Genomic DNA, 21,129 nt, shown 5'->3' with positions numbered 1-21,129 from the left:
CAGCCATCCAGTAAACACACAAACGTGCAACACTGCAGACAATTTCCCAGATCACAAATGAGGTGCCTTTACACATTCAAGCTAAAGCGAGACTTCAGGGCGCAGGGCAGGGAGGTGAGGGGGGAGCCACTGGGTAACAGAAGTGACTGCACAGGCCCCGGGGGCGGGCACAGCAGGATCACGACCCTCCCTGGCCCTCCCTGGTAGTTAAGAGCTGACAGACCAGGATCAGAATAAGTAACTTTCATGGTGATCTCACCAGGTAACATAAAACTCTACAACACTACCTCTTCTTGGGGCGCCTGGGTGGCTCAGTGGGTTAAAGCCTCTGCCTTCGGCTCAGGTCCTGGGATTGAGTCCCGCATCGGGCTCTCTGCTCAGCAGGGAGCCTGCTTCCCTCTCTCTCTCTCTCTCTCTCTGCCTCTCTGCCTACTTGGGATCTCTGTCAAATAAATAAATAAAATCTAAAAAAAGAAATCTTTAACAGGTGCCTGGGTGGCTCAGTGGGTTAAATGTCTGCCTTTGGCTCAGGTCAAGATCCCCGGGTCCTGGGATCGAGTCCTGCATGAGGCTCCTGGCTCAGCGGGGAGCCTGCTTTTCCCTTACTCTCTGCCTGCTGCTCTGCCTGCTTGTGTTCTGTCAAATAAATAAAATGTTTAAAAAAAAAACAAAACAAAACAAAAGGAGACTTGTCTCAGTCACCAAAGCCTTAGACTGTGAAAATCTGAACGGCTGCCGCAGTGACAAAGAATGCTGTCTGTTCAGCTGGAAAACCACCCAAACCCGTCAGTTTCGCCCTAGGAATACAGGACTCAGGGATGTTCCGCCAGTGCTTGAAAGCCATCGCTCTCTTTCTGGCAAGTAACACCTTCTAGAAAGCTTCTTGTCTCCACCCACTACGTAAAGCCTTCATCAGGGACCCTCACACAGCAAGTTTTGAGTTTTCAATACGGTATTGGGTTTGCAGCCTGTTACATCGAAACAGGCTCTAGAGTGTTCTGGGCGAAGAGAAGGAGCAGCCCAAGCGCGGGACCTGAACCGCGGGTGGAGGCGCCTGCAGACGCGTGGGGACGGCCTGCCAACTCGGGGCTCAGCCACTCCACACCTGCTTGGGGGCATTTTGGGGCTCTCACAGGAGAGCCCAAGACGGGCTTTCCAGAGAAGGCTGCACTTGGAAAGGAAGACAAAGGGTCTCGGAGGCGGCGCAACGGTGTCAAGGAAGCGCCACGGCGTCAGGTAAAAGGCTCGGACAGAGATGCCGGCGCGGGCAGGACTCGACCAGGATGGGTGCAGAGCTGTGCGGCCCCCATAGCCCGGCAGCGACCACCAGTCTGGACGAAAACAGCACACAAGCAAGCTGGGAGTTTTCGGAGCCGCAGATGAATCTGGTGAGAGAGAATTCGACAGAGCACAAAGGAAAGGGGAGCGAGCCGCCCGCGCCGGACACGGCCCCAGTGGGGCTGGGTAACTGGGCTTGCAGCCGCTCCCGCGCAGCCCAGGAGAACTCACGATGGTTCTGCATTTCAGCCGCTGAAAACAAAACAGAATGTTTCAAGACACAAACGCCCTCTGGAATTTAAGTCTGGGCACCTGTGACCCCGGTCTGCTGCAGCTCAGCCACATCCCCTCGCCCTCCCGCCGGTGCTCAGCCCACAGAGACTGGGGACCTGCAGGACCCAAAACGTGACATGAGGACCCTCCCAGCAGGTCTGCAGACCGCACTGTCGCACTGCAAGAATGGCAGGCCCCAAACCACACCTTTCCGGAACCAACACATTTTAAACGGCAACGGACAGCAGAGGTGTGAGCGAGAAAACTGGTCACCGACACGGAAGGAGACGGACAGAGATGGATGGACCCATGAGAGAGACTCAATGAAAAACAGCCTCCAGGACCCAAAACCGAATCTCCGAATCTCTCTCCAGGACAACGGGGAAGTGTGCGCCAGGTCACCAGGCATCCAGCCAGAGCACGCCAGGCCCCTGGCGGCGCGGTGGGGGAGCGGCCGGCCCCCTCCTCTTCCCAGCAACGTCCAAGCCCAGAGCCCCTCTCGGCAGCGCTCCTGGGCTCCAGGCAATGGGACCGCGTATGGTTCTCTCCGCCACAGCGCTCAGCGACGTGACCAAGCTCCGAGAATGGCGGCCAGGGGCAACGCGTGACAGCCAAGCAGCTAACAACTCCACATGACGGGTCGGTGGCGGCAGCCGGCTGGGCCAGGAAAGACCAGGCTGGATGCTGGCTTACAAAGTGGGGAAGGGAGACGCTGTCTGAGAACTGTACACCCCGATCAGCTTTCCTGTCTGCACCAGGGCAGGGGCACTTCTTGGGCACGTGAGAACGCATGAACTAGACCCTCATGACATGGGCCCGCGAGGCCTGAATGCGCAGAGACGCCCCGGCGGAAGCCCAGCCCTCAGGAGGGAGGCCAGCCGGCCGGGGCCAGGGCAGCAGAGCGAGCAGCGGCATGGCTCCTGCTCTCAGCACAACACAAACACGGCTCCCTGAAAATCCGGAGTTGGGGGGTGGAAAGGGAAGGGATTTAGGAGTATTTTTTTTTTTTTTAAAGATTTTATTTATTTATTTGACAGAGAGAGATCACAAGTAGGCAGAGAGGCAGGCAGAGAGAGAGGAGGAAGCAGGCTCCCCGCTGAGCAGAGAGCCCGATGCGGGGCTCAATCCCAGGACCCTGAGATCATGACCTGAGCCGAAGGCAGCGGCTTAACCCACTGAGCCACCCAGGCGCCCCGATTTAGGAGTATTTTAATTCCCTCCAGTTTCCCAGTTAATTAAGGACATCTAAGATAAAAACAGAGCTTTTAAAAAAATCTACAAACTCGATCTCTTTAAATGTTCCCCTAATCTCCAGAACAAAATTCTTGATGTACGGAAGAAACTTTTATCTGAAAAATCAGCAACCACTTCCCTCTGGTTTTTGATTATAGGGTCTTCTGCTAAATTCAAGTAAAATTTAAAAAGCTCACTTCCACTTTAACACAGGTATTTCTCTCTGGACGTCCAGCCTTCTAATCCCTGCTCGGCACGGAGCTCATCTTGGCGCCCCGGCTGGGGGCTTCCCCTCTCCCTCGCCTCACCACACTCACGTCAGTGTCTCCCGCTGCGTCAGGGACTCTGCCTCATGGTAAAAATGTCTATTTCTGGGTGGTGGAATCCTGGGTAATACCTTTACTTGCTTCCTTCCATTTCTCTTCACTTACAATATAGGCATTTTTTAAAAAAAGGGTTTCAAAGGTAAACAAAGCACTTCAAGGTCATGATTTTGCAGGAAAAAAGAAATGCTATGAACAACTCCAGCAAAATCACACTTTAAAAAAATAGCAGAAACAAGAAAATATCTAGTCTAGCCACACAATACGGTTTCATTTCACTTCAGCTATTTATAGAATGAAACATGAAAAAAACTGGGTTGGCATTTTATTTTTAAAAAACTGCATGCACCACCAGTGGGCAATTTTTCAGTATCACTGTTTCCTGCATAATTAACTGTATTTACGACCCTCTTCAGCAAAGATTTACAGCTAAATAGCAGGAGAGAACCAAATAACAGAGAATGACTGTCAAGCTAATACAAGCGAATTGTTAGTTTTACACGTCTCTATTTAAGGATCTTTTAGAAAGAATTCTTTCCAAATAAAAACAGACGATTTTCTTCCAAGGATGCCTCCAACCAGGAAAATCTCTCGCTGGAAAGAAGTCAATCCCAAGCAATGGCCTGAGGGGATTCTTAATCATGGGCTAATAGGAAGAATGGGAAAAGCTTGGTGACTCCTGCTCTGATGGGCCCCGTGGGCCCCAGGCTCCTGTGGGAAGAGCTGACAGTGCTCAGACTTCGTGTTAACAGCACAGGCCTGCAAGAGCCCCTCGGGGTGCTGGGGTAGTCTCACAGAATCATCCCACCCATCCTTGTGCTTTTTCTGGGAAGGGGACAGTCACCAACACAGTCCAAGAGGCACAGCCCGGTGGGTGATGCAGTGGGTCCCCACGGAGCCCCACTCCTACAGGTCAGCTGACCTGCTGGAGGCGCTTCTCTCCTTCTACATCTGCTCCACCCCTGGCCCTGCCCCTGTGCACGGACTGGGTCCCCTCCGTCCTCTCCAGAGGACATCCTCTCCCAAGGGCACACGGGGCATGTCAGTCTCCCACCAGCACTAGAAATCTGGCTTGCGAGGACACTCCCGTAGCCCCTTCCCCCCGTGCGGGTCCGAGGCAGACAGAGGCTGCCAGCCCACCAGCACTCGCTCCCGCCGCGGCGCAGGTCCCACCAGCATGGCTTCTCTGTGACTTCTCCCATCACAAAGGATTTCAAGCTCACTAATGTCAAATAACACTTTCAACGGCACAGAAACCCTTACCGCACCCCAAGGCTTACACTTCTTGTGTTTGTGCGTGCCGCCCAGGGCCCACGACCGTCTGGCATCCTGCACATGTGCGCTGCAGTCTGGCGTGACGGCGACCCTGGCTCGCACTCCCCGTGGACCGGGCTCTAGAGCCAGCAGGATCGATGCCATTCGGGAGAGCTGCGAGAGGAAACCTTGGAAAAAACTGGGTGGCCATGTTACCTCCCTGAATTACTCACACGGCAGCCTGTGTTTCTGCTGCACATTTTTCTCTCCCATTTGACTATAAAAGCTGTTGGTGTGCTAGACCCTTCTGCTTCCTCAATCAGTTTTTTTCTCTTAGAATCTAGTCATCTGTTGGCTTTAAGAACAGAATCCTTCACTGGTTAAAGTCTCCTGACTTCGCGGAGAGCTGTCCACGCAGCACCTCCGCCTGGAAGCCGCCAGGCTGCTGGGTAGAAGGCGGCCTCTTCCCCGGGGACCCCCTTCGTCCAGGCTGTCTGCACCTCCTTCCCCACCCACGCCTGAGCGTGGGTCTCGGGGCTCTGGCTCACAAACACTCAGAAGGCGCCCCTGGTTTACGTGCAGGGCAAGCCGGTAACGGGACACGCTGCACCCTAGGGCCGGGAGGCTCCTTTCCGGCAGTCTGGGCCTGTTTGCCCAACAGAGCTCTCCTGTGAAGTGATTTCTTCCACAGAAGCTACCGTGAGGACATATTTAATTAAAATTTATGCAAATGGACGGAAGGACAACTGCTTACAAGACGGTGCAGAACCAGGGAAGAGAACGGGGCGTGAGAGCCGTCACATCACAGATGCCACCCAAACTCTGCTCTGGGTGCCGGCGCCCCTCACCACACGGCATCCAGTGCGGAGGCGGGCAGCTCGGCACACCGTCCCAGGCGACTGGCCAACGGCCCAGCTTGTGTCCTCGTCATGAGATGGTTCAGATCTGCAGGCAGCACTTCTAGACCGGTTCTTAGCACAGAGCTGGTGTGAACCACCACCTCGTCAGGCCCCAAGAGGTCTCCCCTGTAACACTTCACGGACTACCTGACCAGACTCATTTCCCTTCACCGCACCTCCTTCTCAAACCTTTCATATTCTTGTTTTGTATTTTTTTTTTTTTTTTAATAATCATAGAATCTACAGACGAAAACAAACATCTTTGAAAACCCGAATACAGGTGCTCACACGTACTTGTGCTGGGGCTCTTCCGGAAACTGATCAGTGTGTCCAGCCGTCCAGGCCTCCTGCCTCACCCCACGAGCACTGGACCCTGGACCGTGGCCACTGCGGCGACCCTGGGGCTGATGCTCTCGTTGTCCTCACTAGGCACGGCCCCTCTCCCTCTGCATAACCCAGCTTCAGAGGGCCCACGCTCAGGCGTGCAGTTCTACACCGTCTGCTGTCCAGTTTCTGGCCTCCCCACGTCGACGGGATGGCTTTCACTTCAGTAACAAGGTGCTGCCTGAAGTGCGGACACCTCAGTCTGCCTCCCTAGCCTCTAGGCAGCCCTGACCTCTGCTGAGCACAGGCTCTAGAGCAGCTCTGGGACAGCCTGCTGCCCTCGCGCCTGCGGCCCATAAGGTGATGTCTACAAGCAGCACCCACTGGGCCATGTGTTTTCTTGGCCTGCCTTGCATTTTTACAAAATATGATCTCACTGCCGACACCTGCAAATCCAGAAAGTTCACCTGAACGTTTTAGATGTCTTGCCTCTCTGCAAACTCGGGCACCCGGTCCCTGACTGGCACAGCCGCGATCCACCTGTGAGCTGCCACGGGTCCTGTCAGCGCTGTTCGTTCAGCTCTTGGGTTAGACAGCTGAGCTGTGAGGCTGAGCACCGGGCGCGAGTCCCAGACACCCGCTGCATGAGGCTGTGCGGCATGAGGAGGCGGACGCTAACTGGCGCCCCCTGCTGGAGAACTTCCGGGGGGGGGGGCTGGGGCCCCCGCAGGGAGTCGCACCTGGTGCACCTGCTGTTTTTCTCAGGAGGGACTGGCATCAGTGGGGCTCTGCGAGCCCACAGGGAGCCTAAGCCACAGAGCAGCCACTGGGCCAGCTGTGTGGCAGGGTCCCCCAACCCAATGCCATGGGGGCAGCAGACATGCTGCCCGCCACCACCCTCGCGACTGAACAGTACGTGCTCCGTGACACAGAGTGACGAGCTGGTGATGGTCACCCTGCCCCCAAATTTCCTCTCTTCCGTGCCAGACAGTTGGACAGCTCCACAGGCGTAGTGCATGCACACGGACAAGGGGTTTCACTTGCACAAGTTCGACGACGGGTGTGAAACAGGAGAACGCGGAAGCCGAGGGATGTTCCACTCAGCCAACTTCGACGGTCACTCCTGGCTCCCACTCACCTATGGGGCCCTGTCGTCCACACAGCACTCCCCGCCGTGAGCACTGCAAACCCCCAGTCCTTCACAAGGCTCTTTCAGGATACGCGCATTAAGTTCCCTCAAGTCACTGACCTGTAAAGCCTGCAGATGTCACTTCAGCCCATCAGTCACACACAGCCGCGGGCCGCGCCAGGACAGGGGCGCAGGGGGCTCTGGCTACTCTTTCGTACAGACACTCAAATAATGAGCAGCCCATGTCTTCAAAGAGAATTACTCTCTGGATGACCTCTCGCCCTCTGACTGTGACGAGCTTTAGGGATAGATCACCCAATCGGCTGTCGGTGCAAGACCACGAACCCCCACAGCCATCCTGAAGCCTCTGCCCTCGTTCACTGTTAACTTCCTAGTAACTTTAAAAAGGTCGGAAAAGAGACCGAGCTCCAATACTTTCAAATGATTACTAGAACAGAACCTCAAGATTTGCCTTCCATTAATTATCTTCTGATGATTAAGAAGACGAAAGGCCAGCAAGCAGGCTGGACAGGAGGGAACGTACGAGCCAAAACGCTGAGGCGCACACCGCACGCTAGCTCGGCTCGGTCTCTTGCAGGAAAGCAGCCATGCGGACAGCGCCGCAGCCCACCAGTGTCCACGCTCCTTGGGCTTCGTAACAGAGCTTCGGCTTCAGTTAGGGCCGTGGCATGTCGGACTCCAGCCCCCACTGCAGGCCAGGAGACCACACGACACTATCCTCTCTGTGAGGGTCAAAGGGAGGCACCAGGCATGGCTGCTTGAATGGGAGGGGCGGGGCGCCCTCCCAAGAAGGGCACAGTCCCCAAACACCTGCTTTCTGCCCTCGCCCTACTTCTTCACCCTCCCTGGAAGGCACGGCTGACACTGCACACAGAGCAGCCATCTGTCACCATTAGGGGCACACGATAGGATGAGGCCACGTACTGAGGACGGCTACCCACGAAGACCCAAGGGACCGAGTCCTCCCAGCACCTCCACCGGCCCCGCGCTGCATGCACAGCTGTCGTGTGGCCCGGCTGGGTTGGCTGTGCAGCAGGCCGCAGGCCAGGAGGCGCACAGTGAGGTACTCACAGTCAGCGGCGTACTCCGCCTGGGAGGGCTGCGCACTGCCGTCTGCCGAGGGGGGGGTGGGAGCGGGGCTGTCGGCCTGGGCTTTACGGACCAGCGCAGCAAGGGGGTGATCCGGATCCACCACTTTCAAAGGCTGCAGACAGAGAGGATGTGTGGTCACATCATTCCCATACCCAGAGTCAGGGGGGAACCCTTTTGTGGCCAAGAAGGCTCAACTCAACCCCAGAACACAGTGTTTCGGAGCATGGTGGACGTGCTTCAGGACACGCAGAGAGCCCGAATGACCGTGGCCATGCTCTATGTGGCTCCTCTGAGTCCCAGGGGAAGCGAGGGAACACATGGCTTCCACCTTCTAGTAAGCACTCAGGAAAGGAAGGCGGCATGGCCACGACCGTACTGCCACCCATAAAAGTGGGAGCCACCAAGCAAACCACAAAAATGCAAAACAGACTTTGATGATGATAAAGTAAGATACCAAAAAAATGGCCGCTTTGAGATTTCCCAAAACTAGACTAACACCAGTTCTGTTATGGCATAAAAAACACAGAAGATCGAAACCTTCATCAGCTCCTCCAGGCGGTTACACTTCTTGGAAGCGAAGAGAGACGGGTGCAGGTAACTCCCATCTCCTTCATCATCGTCATCATCAGAGCTGACCCCCGACTCTGGAAAGCAAAAGCGAGTTTCAAGATTCTGGTGTGTGGGGGGATACAGGGCACAGCTACGCGACGCGAACACTCAGAAGCAGACCAGAGGCGGGGCTGCAGGCAACCATGCGGCAGTTCTCCACCCGGAAAGCACCGCTGGGAGCAGCCCCCGCAGCACTACCGCCCGACGCACTCTGTGGAAAGCGGGGGACGAAGACAGGCGTGCGCCGCGGGCCCACCCAGCATAGCCGTCCAACATCCCCTAGTCTAGGGCCGTTGAAAATGGCAAAACGTGCTGATGGATGAAAGATAGAACAAGGCAACAGATACTTTGGAAAACTAACAGATGCGAGAACATGGGATCCGTAACCGAGGTTTGTACAAATGGATCTGAAAATCCCGCTTCCTCGGCAGACGTGTACAGACAGACTGCTGTCCCTGCACATTATGCAAAAGTTACTTGACCTTTGTGGTAAGAATTCCCAGTTTAGGTATTTGATAAAAACAACAGCTTAAGGTAGACACGAATAAAAAAGGGAGAGTAGAACTAACTTCCATTTTTGTGCGCACGTAACTTAGCCTCAGGCCCTAAAGCCGCGTGTGCGTGTACGGCGGGAGCCATCCCAGGAGGCAGATCTCCTCTTTTCTCTGGGAAACGTCAAACAGCCAAAATGAGAGGAAAAATTTCCAACCCAGATGATTGTGTTCCGATAGCGCCAATATTTAATTATATTTCACTGTCTCTGGAAATAATTAAGAATCTAGTGTGTTGTCAAGGTTTCCTCCAGGAGAGCTTCACCCCACCCTAAACCCCAGCAGCGGGTCTGATGGACGCCACAGTGTGGGCCGCGTGAACATTCTGGAAGCCCAGCAGCGCGGGCTCTTCCCCCGCACGGCCCCGCCCACACGGGACGCGCAGTCGCACGTACTCTTTTTCTCTTCGGGTCTGTCCCCCGCCGGTGCCGCATAGCGTCCTTCTTTCATGGCTTTCTGAACGAGTTTGTAGTAGGGGTTGAGGTAGTGGTCAAAGCGCAGAAAGTCGAATTGAGAGTTTCGGGCCTGCTTGGCTTTCAGCATTATTTCAAACTGTGCTCCCTGTTTACACACGAAATTCGCTGTGCGCTCAATGATAGCGTGCATCTTGGCTGTTGGTGGCTATGGAAAAACATACACATTCACATGATCAATTTTTCCTCTTTTTCACTGGCCACGTGACTTAAAACAGAAGAAAAACCTCGTTATCCTGTCAAATACATGAAGAGACATTTCAAGGGGCACTCGGATGGCTCAGTTAAGCGGCCGACTCTTGACTTCAGCTCAGGTTAGGATCTCAGGGTCCTGGGATGGAGCCCCACGGAAGGCTCTGCACTCAGCGGGGAGTCTGCTCATCCCTCCCCCTCTGCTCCTCCCCTAACTTGCCTTTTCTCTCTCAGATAAATAAAATCTTTAAATTAAAAAAAGAGAGAGAGACCCATTTCGGTCAGAAGAGCCCCGTTTGAACAGCCCCTGGTTGGTTCCACGACTCTTTGGTCTGTTTCTGGATTCTGCAGTATCTCACAGGGAGAAAACTCACAGACCAAGGCAGGCCACTCCAGCTTTGAGCAGAACTGAAGGCAACCTTTTTTTCTTTTTTTTTAAGATTTTAATATTTATTTGACAGACAGAGATCCCAAGTACGCAGAGAGGCAGGCAGAGAGAGAAGGAAGCAGGCTCCCCGCTGAGCAGAGAGCCCGATGTGGGGCTCGATCCCATGACCCTGAGATCATGACCTGAGCCAAAGGCAGAGGTTTAACCCACTGAGCCACCTAGGTACGCCTCGAGGCAACCTTTTTTATACCAACTCACTGTACCTCCACATTCAACAGGTTCCACGATGGGGCTGGAGGCTGTGAACCCTCAGAAGCTGTATGCAAATTATGGGCATGTGCATGTTTCTAGGCAGGGTGTACACATTCACCCAGTTTCTCAAGGCTCTACACAACACTCCTCTCGCCTTCTGAGCTGGGACTAGATTTCCTAGCTTGGGAAGCAGCCTTCTTGGGCATCTGAAGAAACCCCCATGTGCTCACCTGCTCCTGCACCTCACTCACGCCCACACCACGTGGGCACAGTCTGGCCACAACAGGGAGGGTCTGTCTCACCCGCAGGAAAAGAGGGCACCACCTTGCTGCCTCCAAGTGAGGTCACTACCAGGAATCAGACCGTGCCAACCGGTTTCCTGCCCAAGCCACGAAGTTCCTTCCACCACACGACACGCTTGGCACTTCCCACCCACCAATGGAGCTCGTCAGACCAGACACTGAAAGCCACACTCCAAAAATACTTTTAATAATAACGAAGAGATTAACACTTAGAAATTACATGCAAATAAAGTGGGAAATCATCCATTAAAAACGGGCAGTTAAGTATTCAAGATGCTTTCTGTAATTCCAGAACCACATCCTTCATAAAATTTAAACGCCTTAATTCTCAAATTTAATGCCTGAAGTGATACAGTCCTTCACACTTAAATAGGATAAGTACCTACAATTAAAGTTATTTACTGTTCCCAAAATAAACTAGATTCCACGTCACAGGCCCACTGTGCCTGGAGTAGGGATCCGGAGGCAGACTTTCAACGGCTTGTGCTAACAGCAGGATTAATCTTCGGATCTGTGTTCCACGCACACGTCGATCATTAACAGTGAATTCAGAACAGTGACCTTGAAAGGAAACCACAGTGGCCTCTGTGGAGAGGCGCTCTCCGCCAACCACACTAAGCTGTTGGTTTAAAATCCCTAAAAGGAGGCCTATTCATGGCACTAACAGCGTGGTGAAAAGACGCGGCCACAGCACCGGTGACTACAGAGAGAGCCGTGCTGAGCGCACTTCTGGGCCTGCTCCCAGAGCAAGTGGGTAACAAGCCGCACCTGGTGGGAAGAGTCGGCCCTCCTCATGTCGCTGTCCTTACGCAGGTCTTTTCCCATTTATACCACGAGTTTCCTTTCCACAGAGTGGGATTTCAAGGACCTACACGCGTATACGATATGTTACAAAAACTAACGATAAAGGGGGAAATGCTTGTCTTATACAGGGAGGCCTTTGGTTTAAGAAGGTGCCCGAGCCCAAGAAGATAGGCTCATGCCTCCTCGCTCCTCCCGGATTACAGACAGAGCTCCAAAAACTGTGGGTGGGCGGTGGGAGATGGAAGAAGGTGAGAAAGCCCACGCCCGTGTCAGGTCTCCCAACAGCTCCAGAAAAGCAGAGGGACCAGGATGGGGTGGCAAGGGAAGGCGAGGCAGGGTGAGCAGTGGTGGGCCCCGGGGCGGCCGGGCTGGCCCTCTCCTCTGCTGTGATCAGGGAAGGAAGAATCAAATGCCCACTTCATTCACAGCCCAAAATAAATACTACATCAAGTCACAATTCAATTGTTAAAAAAACCCCACAAAACCATAAATGCAACAGCAGGAAACAGGAAAATATTTTTAAAATCTTAGGAGTGGGAAGGGACTTCCAGAACAAAATTCAAAATCCTGGGGCTACAATGGGACCTTGTGGCGTGTGTGACTCCACAAACACAACTACATTCTGCGAGGAGACAGATGTTGGAGACAAGGTGCTCGGAGAACACACAGGCACGGAGCACTCGGGGCACACTCATCACACGTGAACAGTCCTTACTGATCCCAAAGAAAAGGCAAGAACTCCACAGGATGCTTCCCGCCCCTATCCTGGGGTGACAGAACTGCTGAATTATGATGACAACACTCTAATCTCATGACAACAACACTCTAATCTCAACACCCATCAGCCAGAGCTCTGAGCCCTCTAGACCTCAACGTGTCTCCAGTGCACGGCGGCCGAGCGCATCTACTGCCCAGGCTCCCGTGCTGCGCGGACGGAGGACAGGAGCAAAGCACAGAGCACGCGGTCGGCAACGGTCCCCGCACGGCCCTCACCCAGAGGGGGAAATGTTGAGCATGATGGCAATTACACATTGAATCCTGCCCTGTTCTTCCTCTGGTTCATAAAGTGTGTTCAGATGAGTATGCTTCCCCCAGAAAGAACTTCTGACCGGATCTGTGGGGCAGCAGCACTTCCAGCCCCCGTGGCTGACCAGAACAACCCTCCCTCCCCACTCCCAGCGGAGCTCTAGGTGTGCGCCAGGTGTGGGGGCACACAACTCAACACGAGCAGGTGGGAGCAGCGTACACCCTGAATCAGGACCAGGCACACGGAGAGCTCAGGAGGTGACCAAGATGGGCATCCGGGTCCCTGAGAAGGGGACAGAGGCTGAAAACACAACCCTGGGACAGACGACGCCAGGCTATATACCAAGGGAGAAACTCAAGAAAACACACATAGACTCGCCAGGAAAAGCTAAAACAAAGCTGGGAGGTCACTGTAGGGGCCTGGTGGGATGTGGAGCTGGGAGGGCTGCTGGGGTTTCGTGGAGGACACCAGCAGCCTCGGCCTGTCTCGAACACCCACCGACATCTGTCTCCCAAGTGCCACAATTTCTAACTACTCACTCTTCACACATCCCACGGATCCCGTCATTAGGCTCTCCTCCAAAAGCCCAGTTTCAGCATCAAGAATACTCAAGTGCCTGCTTTCTTTACCAAGAGAGGGGCCCCCGCGCACAGAGGCAGCACCGCTCCCCCCTCCTACAGGCCAGAAGCCCCCCCTGCAAGCACCCCGTGTTCCACACCGTCCCCCGAACATCACAGTGTGAGTCACAGACCACCAACCGCTGCCCCCAAGCCCTGACGCCAGTACGAAGGGATGACCCTGTCCAGCAGTGCCCCAACAGTGCTCAGACATGGTTTCCACAGAATCAAACAATGTCCCACTTGAGAGGCCGCTCTGCGATACTATCACAAGAAACTCTTCAACATCAAGAAGGCAAATTACTATTCTGGTCTCCAAAGGGTAGCGACTATTTTTAGCTCCAGGAGACCATTAAACAGCTTAGGGACGCTTACTCTGGCTGAGAATGCAGAGCCATTAAATACTTTAATAGAAAGTAAACAATGCAATAAATTCTATTATACTTCCACATTTATATCTGCATAAAAGTTTAAAAATAAACTTTCACATAAAAATAAATAAAATTCCATATAGTCAACCTTAAATAAAAGCTTTCAGCATTAAATATAGGTAAGGGAGCAACTTGTTTTTAATGGGTCTCTCATGTAAAATAAATAGCACACTCCAGAACAAGAAGGAATATAACCCAGAACCACACACAGGAAGCCCAGTAACGTAAGTCTCAGGATAACCGACATTCAACTGGCACATTCAGCTTTAGCTGAACACTGGAAACGGGGAAACAAATACGATAATTCCTGCCAGCAAAATCCACAGACATGGGGCGCCTTAAGCCTCTGCCTTCGGCTCAGATCATGATCTCAGGGTCCTGGAATCCAGCCCCACATCAGGCTCTCTGCTCAGTAGGGAACCTGCTTCCCCTTCTCTCTGCCTGCCTCTCTGCCTACTTGTGATCTGTCTGTCAAATAAATAAATAAAATCTTTTATTTTTTTTTTAAATTTTATTTATTTGAAACAGAGAGAGAGAGAGATCACAAAGAGGCAGAAAGACAGGCAGAGAGAGGGGGAAGGAGGCTCCCCGCAGAGCAGAGTCCTGTGGGGCTCGATTCCAGGACCCTGAGATCATGACCTGAGCCGAAGGCAGAGGCTTAACCCACTGAGCCACCCAGGCGCCCCAGTAAATAAAATCTTAAAAAGAAAAAAAAAGGCAGACGTTTCCACTCCTCCTTGCACGAAGACTGAGAAGGAGGAGGGTGTGAGTGTGTAAATGAAGGACGGGACGGATGCAGGCTCTGCCACTTGCCATCGACACGTGAAAACAGGGGCTAGAACCTTCCACCAAGAGTTCGGCCCCCCATGCACCCAGAGGCTCAGAACCACGGCAGGCCTGCGTCCATGCCACTAGAAATGCAGTCACAAAAATGTCACGGGAAAAACCACCCGGAACACTTACATCATCCCCCCGCCCCGCCCCTGCGGAGTGCGCCCAGGCAACACTCCCGGCCCTCCCCCCCCACGGCCACAGTCCTCTCCTGCGGAAGGGCGCCAGGCGCAGCAGCTAGCGTATGGGCTGTTAGCATTACATGACACAGAAGATGCAAAGCAGCCAGTGCAGGGCTGGGAGTGTAGGAGACGCCCAGGGACGCCCACCGTAACCCAGCCTGAACCCCTCAGGACGCAGATGGAAGAGTGGCGTGAGGGGAGCGTGAACCGCGCCGCTCGGCCAGGCTCAAGCTGCAGAGCACTCAAGCCCAGACGAGTTCCGCCCAGGCTTCCTCCGGAGTGCCAGGTGGCCTGGAGATGCCACTGGGCCTTCGTCCCCAGGGACGGGAAGCCTGGGCACAAGTGCAGCAAGGTAAGGTAAAGGCATTTCCCTTAAGACCCCGCCAAAGCCACCCTGGCAAATGTCAGGACAAAGCCACTTCCCCACAAGCCACACTGCCGTGATCGAGACTGTTCTTGGGCCTGAATGTGGCTGACGGCTTCCTCGCCGCTCACCCTGACTCGCTTCCTCCACTCTGGTAAATGTGCGGGCTTAGCCCTACGGCCCCCAAGGGCCAGCTCCTTGAATCCCTGATGCTCTGGGTTAGAATTCCCCCCTTTCTCTTCGGAGGAGGACAGGGTGTGGTCTGGTGTCCGTGACTCACAGATCTGACAGCACCACGACCTTACAGAGCCGTCAGGGCTGCGGCCGGGCTCCCTGCGCCCCGCGCTCCTGACCCACAGCGGGAACGATGGGCAGCACTGGGACAGGAGGCACACGTACCAGCTCCACGTCAGGCGGCACGTTCAGCCCCACGGGGGCAATGAAAGGCTCCTCGTTTTCCTCTATGTTTTCAGCCTCATTTTTTTCTGTATAAAAAGAAAATATAAAACTTCAGAACAACGACCAGGAAGGAAGGCAGCCACCAACGGCAAGCAGCGACAGAGGGACCAGTGAGTACTGCTCCCTGGCTCTTCCCCTTCGCATCGTCACCTCTAGAGACACGCGCCCGTCTCCTCTCCCGCCCCGCATGTGCCCGCTGGGCGTCACAAACCCCCTCTGGATGAGGCCGCTGAGGCACGGAGCTCTCCCGGAGACCCAGCTCCAGGCATCTCCCCACAATGCGCCCTGCTTAGCGAGCGCTCAGCCTGCAGTCAGTTCTCCCCGCTCCCAGCTCTGTGATCTGTGTGTTTCAGTGGCACTAAGACCTCCTCTGAGTTGTTTCTGCGGGATCCCCAGGGAGACAGCACAGCACGGGTGCCTGACCTCCAGATGGTACGCTGATTTCACCATCAAGCCGTAGGGCCCTTAAGAGTAATGGGCAAGGGGCACCTGGGTGGCTCAGTGGGTTGAGCTGCTGCCTTCGGCTCAGGTCATGATCTCAGGGTCCTGGATCGAGTCCCGCATCAGGCTCCCTGCTCAGCAGGGAGCCTGCTTCCCTCTCTCTCTACTTGTGATCTCTCTCTGTCGAATAAATAAATAAAATCTTAAAAAAAAAAAAGAGTAACGGGCAAGACTTCTCGACACACGCAAACCACCTCCCTACCATCAATAACCAGACGCCTCTTTCCCATTTCCATCTACAAACAGCTCTATCCGCTGTGGCTCACACAGGACACTGCTTGTCAGAGCCTCCTGAATCAGAGGGGACCTGCATATCTCACAATCTCTCAGGGGATCACTACTGAAAGGACATAGTGAAATGTAAAAAAACCTAAGGGAAAACTTATCAGAGCTAACATTATAAAGGATTTCATGACACACTTAGGTTTTCCTGCCAAAAAAAAAAACCATTAAACATGCAATCTTCATCAAAATCAATGTTTCCAGGGTGCTTGGGTGGCTCAGGCAGTTGGTTAAGCAACTGCCTTCAGCTCAGGTCATGGTCCCGGAGTCCCGGATCGAGTCTTGCATCAGGCTCCCAGCTCCATGGGGAGTCTGCTTCTCCCTCTGACCTTCTCTTGCTTCTCATGCTCTCTCTCTCACTGTGTCTCTCTCACAAATAAATAAATAAATAAACTTAAAACAAAACAAAACAATAACAACAACAACAAAAATCCACCACATGTGGTTTCTTGATGAGATGAACAATTTTGAAGGTTTCCTATCAAATCTAATTCTTCTACGAAGCCAAGGAGGGCTTATAAGCAGGCTTCACTGTACCTAAAAACCTGGGAATTCTAGTCTGATGAGATACGGGCAGATGAACACCGTCCGTCCCGTCTGTTTCTGCTTAGGCAGCCTTCTTCTCCCCTAAGAACTAGAGATACACTCAGACCTGATCGCTACGTGCAATCAGCAGCCCCGCAGCCCGGCAGCAGGGCCCAAATGGCCCAGTGTGTTTGCAGGACACCGGACACCCTGGTTTGCAAAGCGTCAAGGAGCAACTTCAAATCTCACAGTCTCCCTGAGCCTGGAGCTGCTGCTCCCGGAGTAGCGGAGCCTGAATCAAGAGCTGTGTGGGACACGAGGTCACACCGGGCTGCTCTGTCCTTACACACACCTTAATTTACAGAAAAATGGCTTTAGTAGCACAGAACAACACACAGCCGTTGCAATACTCAGATTCAAATTCAAATCCCCTTTTCTCACAAAAAAGATCTTTGATAATGATAGGAAAAAAAACGGGAAAAGGAGAATCTGCCATGAGGGAGGAAGAGGGGATGGTGCACAGACACAAAGCCGCCGCCGCCGGCTTACAGCATGAAGCTTCATGTGTCCCCAGAATGCCAGCACGACAGAGTAACTTTGAAAATTAAGGAATATTTAGACCTGCTGATGGCACCGAAAAACCCCCCAAAACAAAACCAAAACCAAAACCAAAACCAACTTTTTTTTTTTTTTTTTTTTTTTTAAAATAATGCAGCACTGAAGTAGAACTTGTCAGTGGTACTGGGCACCAACCTGAATTCTACTGTGTGCAGGTACGTGTGGCGTTTTCCTGCATTAGCATAAGCGAAGCACAAAAGGCCGAGAGGTAAGTTTCACATGGGCCCGACTTTCACTGGAAAAACTGATCAGCAGGGCGCCTGGGTGGCTCTGTCCGCTGAGCGCTGGCTCTTCATTTTGGCTTGGGCCAGATCTCGGCTCCTGGGATCTGGCCCCGAGTTGGGCTCCGCACTCGGCTGGGCTCTACACTCGGCAAAGTCGGCTCCAGATTCTCCTTCCCCCCGTGCCCCCCCACCCCGCCCCGCTCAGGCACATGCTCTGTAGTGCTCTCTCTCAAATAAATCTATCTTCAAAAAAATTTAATCAGCATATAAGGCAAAGTCCTGAGGACAACTACAGAAAGGAAAACAAATTATAAAATACCACAGAGAACTTTATGTTTAAGAGAAAGCATACTGTAACTTCGAGGGCAAACTAAATAACACTGAAATTCTTAAATTTCAGTAATTATACAGAAGTTGAACTATACTGAGACTATATCCGACATGTGTAAAAGGGGTTGGCAACTTTCGGGACAATGCCGGACGGTAAGCTCACTTCCGGCCACACGCGCCCTGTGGGCCAACTACTCGACTCTGCAGTTGAGACACAGAGGCTGCCCAGACGCTGCGTGAACAAACCAGTGTGGCCGTGACCCCATGGCACTTCTCTGACAAAACCTGCCGGCTGGGGTGATGGTGGCAGTGTGCAAGCTCTAATAGAGAAGGTTAAGAAATTAGTATTATGGATTTTTCCAAAGATTGTCACTTGACCTTGCAAATGACATTTGGCTTTTATAAATTTCCATTTTTCAGGTACAAAGTTATATAGTGCATATTCCTTCCTTCTGATGAAAAACACTACGTGTTTAAAGCAGACGTAATGCACACGATTCGGGAACAAAACGGAATCTACTATCCGGAACTCTAGCAGAGGTAAGTGTGGACAAAGGAGCGAGCGCTTACTTCTGGACCTGTAAGAACATTCCCACTGCGTCCTCACTTCTGAAGGCGCGAAATGCCGTAAGAAGGCTTTAACTGATCACAGTCTCCATGACAGCTGTAAAGTCTTATCACAAGCTCCTCGGACACAGCCACACAGCCGTGACCGCTGCACACAACGCAGAGAGCAGGAGGAGGGGAAGGGCAAAAAGGAAGCACCCAAGCAAGACTGCCCTCCGGCGCGTCCACTGAAGGCTGCAGGAGCCCCCAGGCGGCCGCACCAGGCTGGGCAGACCATGGTGCATCACGGAGCGGTCGTAACCATTTTAGACCTGTGAGGAGGTTTGCAACTGAAGGAGAAACCAATTAAGTCCCAAACAACCAAGTGTTAGCCCTAAAACGAAAGCCCTGGTTGATGTGATTCTAGTTCATTATTTTAAACATTCAAATAGAGTTAAACATTCAAAATGTTAAAGTTCTCCTTCCCTTTAACGTTTTTATCTGTTTATTTTAAGCTCCACACCCAACGTGGAGCTGAACTCTTGGCCCTGAGATGAAGAGTCACGTGCCCTATGGACAGAGCCAGCCGGTGCCCCACACAGTTCTCCTTCCCCTTAAAGAGTGTCCTGCAGGGACGCCTGGGTGGCTCAGTTGGTTAAGCAGCTGCCTTCGGCTCAGGTCATGATCCCAGCGTCCTGGGATCGAGTCCCACATCGGGCTCCTTGCTCCACAGGGAGCCTGCTTCTCCCTCTGACTCTTCCTTCCACTCTGTCTACCTGTGCTCGCTCTCACTCACTCTCTCTCTGACAAATAAATAAATAAAATCTTTAAAAAAAAAAAAAAAAAAAAAAAAAAGTGTCCTGCACACAGTGACCCAGCCTTACAGTTTCCGGCTCACGTTGCCATTATCGATGTTAGTGTCTGATCGTTGCACAAGGCTGTGACAACGGTGCTCTCAGAGTCTACCGAAGCGACAGGGTATATGTTCCTGTGCTCACAGTCCAGCTACTTTGGGGCACTCTTTTTTAATTTCCAAAGTTCCTAGAGTTAAAGCAGCAGAGGAGGATTTTAAAGTGTCCCATTTCACATCACAATGACTGCGTACCACCGCACGGGCGCACGTGCTGCGGGTCCTACTGAGTCCAACTGGCAGGGTCCTCCGGCTCTTCCCCGCTAAGCAGCAAGCGACTCCACAGCCAGCCTTCTGCTGAGCCCGGCTGTCACTTCAGGTGTGGAGGGCACAGGAAACGGGGTTCACTCGAGGGCAGTTACCGCCTACTCTACTCTCTCAACACCCCGAGGGCAAATCACCGGGTCTCATGAGTTAAGGAACAAAGACTCCAGAGTAAGTAATTTCCAGTTACCGGAGTCCAAGCAAAATCTATGAAAGGCAATGAGGTCTAATGCAGACATGAGCCTGCAATCAGTTTCCACCTCCAAGAACACTTAATTTTCTGGCTTCTAGCTCTGTTCTACTCCGAGAAGGCGTCCGCTAATGGTGCCTGCGTCACCGTGAGGTGAGAAGTACTCAGCGGCCGCACCCGAACCTTGAAGACTTTCCCACTGCGTATACCGTAGCCGCCAACGCTACGTCACCCGGCGCAGTGTTCTTCCCTCACCTCTCTGTTTAGAAGGTTCCTCCTCTTCTGTGGGCTCGGACGGGTCATAGTAGTCACTACCGTAGGTGAAGCCCACTGCGTTATAGGTCCCATCCTCTGCCAGGGCTTCACTCAATCGCTTGTATTCTTCCTCTTGAATAAAAATGAGAATTTTATTAACAAAAATGGAAACTTACTGAGAAAAATTTTACATATTTCTAAAGTTGTGGCTATCAGTAAAGCATACAACACACTTTTTTCAGCCTCTTTTGGAGGCAAACATGTTTTTACAAATTCACACCTCACATCTATTAATATGTACTTTTGCCAGTACACGTTTACCACAGATAGCAGAATACACGTCTTTTGTGGAAAATTTCTTCCTGCTGAGAAATTTGGGGATTAAGAACTGTATTAAAGATTGTTAAGGCAAAGACAAGAACATCAATTTTAGTTTATACGATACTGTTAAAGAAGAACAGTTAAAGAGTTTGGTTTTTGTTTTTTCAAATCCCAGTCTGCCCTCAAAAGCTGGGAAAATTCTTTGTGGCTCTCTATATATAAACTATCCTGAGGTCCTCTCAGAACGCAAAGACTCCTGTTTTTCCAATCCACTGGGTACTGTCAAGATAATATCAGAAAGAGTGAGTATAAAAAAATGAATGGGAGTAAATTTTAAATACTTAAAAAATTTTAAAAAGTTTGTTGCTTAAGTAAGTTTTTCTTGAGCAGTACCTTGCCTTGCCTCCTCCTCAAGCAAGTCCGTATGCAAGGCTAAATACCTCTCCTCATCACACAGGGCATCTATTCGTGCCTCCTCTTCAGAGAGCTGGTAATCGCGGTTCCACGTGGAATACTCAGCATCGTACTCAGAAAGGTCATGCAGGTGACCGCGCCCATCATATCTGTAATATGAACACGCTGGTCACTGGGAAGAAGTTAACGTCTAGGTTGGTTCGTGTGGGATGTTTCACATATATACTTACCAATTAAAACAAAGAAATAAAAATATTAAAACAAACATAAAAGAATCTTGTCGGATTTATATTTAATTTGGCTAGTCACATCTCACCTACTTTTAAAACTCAAGTTATCTTAACAAAGTCTAAATTCCTTTGTATGATATGATAAGGCTTATAATTAAAGGTAAACAATCCTTTAATAGCATAAATGGTGCCCACTTCACTGGCAGCGCTT

At 52.1% G+C, this 21,129-nt stretch overlaps 1 protein-coding gene across 2 annotated transcripts in view; it reads right to left on the bottom strand.

The window, feature by feature from the left end:
• The window catches only part of SFSWAP (splicing factor SWAP), a 68,871-nt gene that overhangs the window by 45,092 nt on the left and 2,650 nt on the right, over nucleotides 1-21,129 (bottom strand). The window contains exons 2-7 of one of the 2 annotated variants that reach the window (XM_059138637.1): nucleotides 20,668-20,837; nucleotides 19,954-20,085; nucleotides 15,249-15,334; nucleotides 9,382-9,607; nucleotides 8,364-8,470; nucleotides 7,806-7,938 (exon numbers count right to left, since the gene is read on the bottom strand). In XM_059138637.1, the coding sequence (XP_058994620.1) occupies nucleotides 7,806-7,938; nucleotides 8,364-8,470; nucleotides 9,382-9,607; nucleotides 15,249-15,334; nucleotides 19,954-20,085; nucleotides 20,668-20,837 (854 nt within the window). The remainder of the gene's footprint in view (nucleotides 1-7,805; nucleotides 7,939-8,363; nucleotides 8,471-9,381; nucleotides 9,608-15,248; nucleotides 15,335-19,953; nucleotides 20,086-20,667; nucleotides 20,838-21,129) is intronic. The other variant, XM_059138638.1, reaches the window with a different exon arrangement.

Source organism: Mustela lutreola, chromosome 11 (genome assembly GCF_030435805.1).
Source record: "Mustela lutreola isolate mMusLut2 chromosome 11, mMusLut2.pri, whole genome shotgun sequence".
Classification (NCBI taxonomy): Eukaryota; Metazoa; Chordata; class Mammalia; order Carnivora; family Mustelidae; genus Mustela; species Mustela lutreola.
This window is presented reverse-complemented; position numbering and strand designations above follow the sequence as displayed.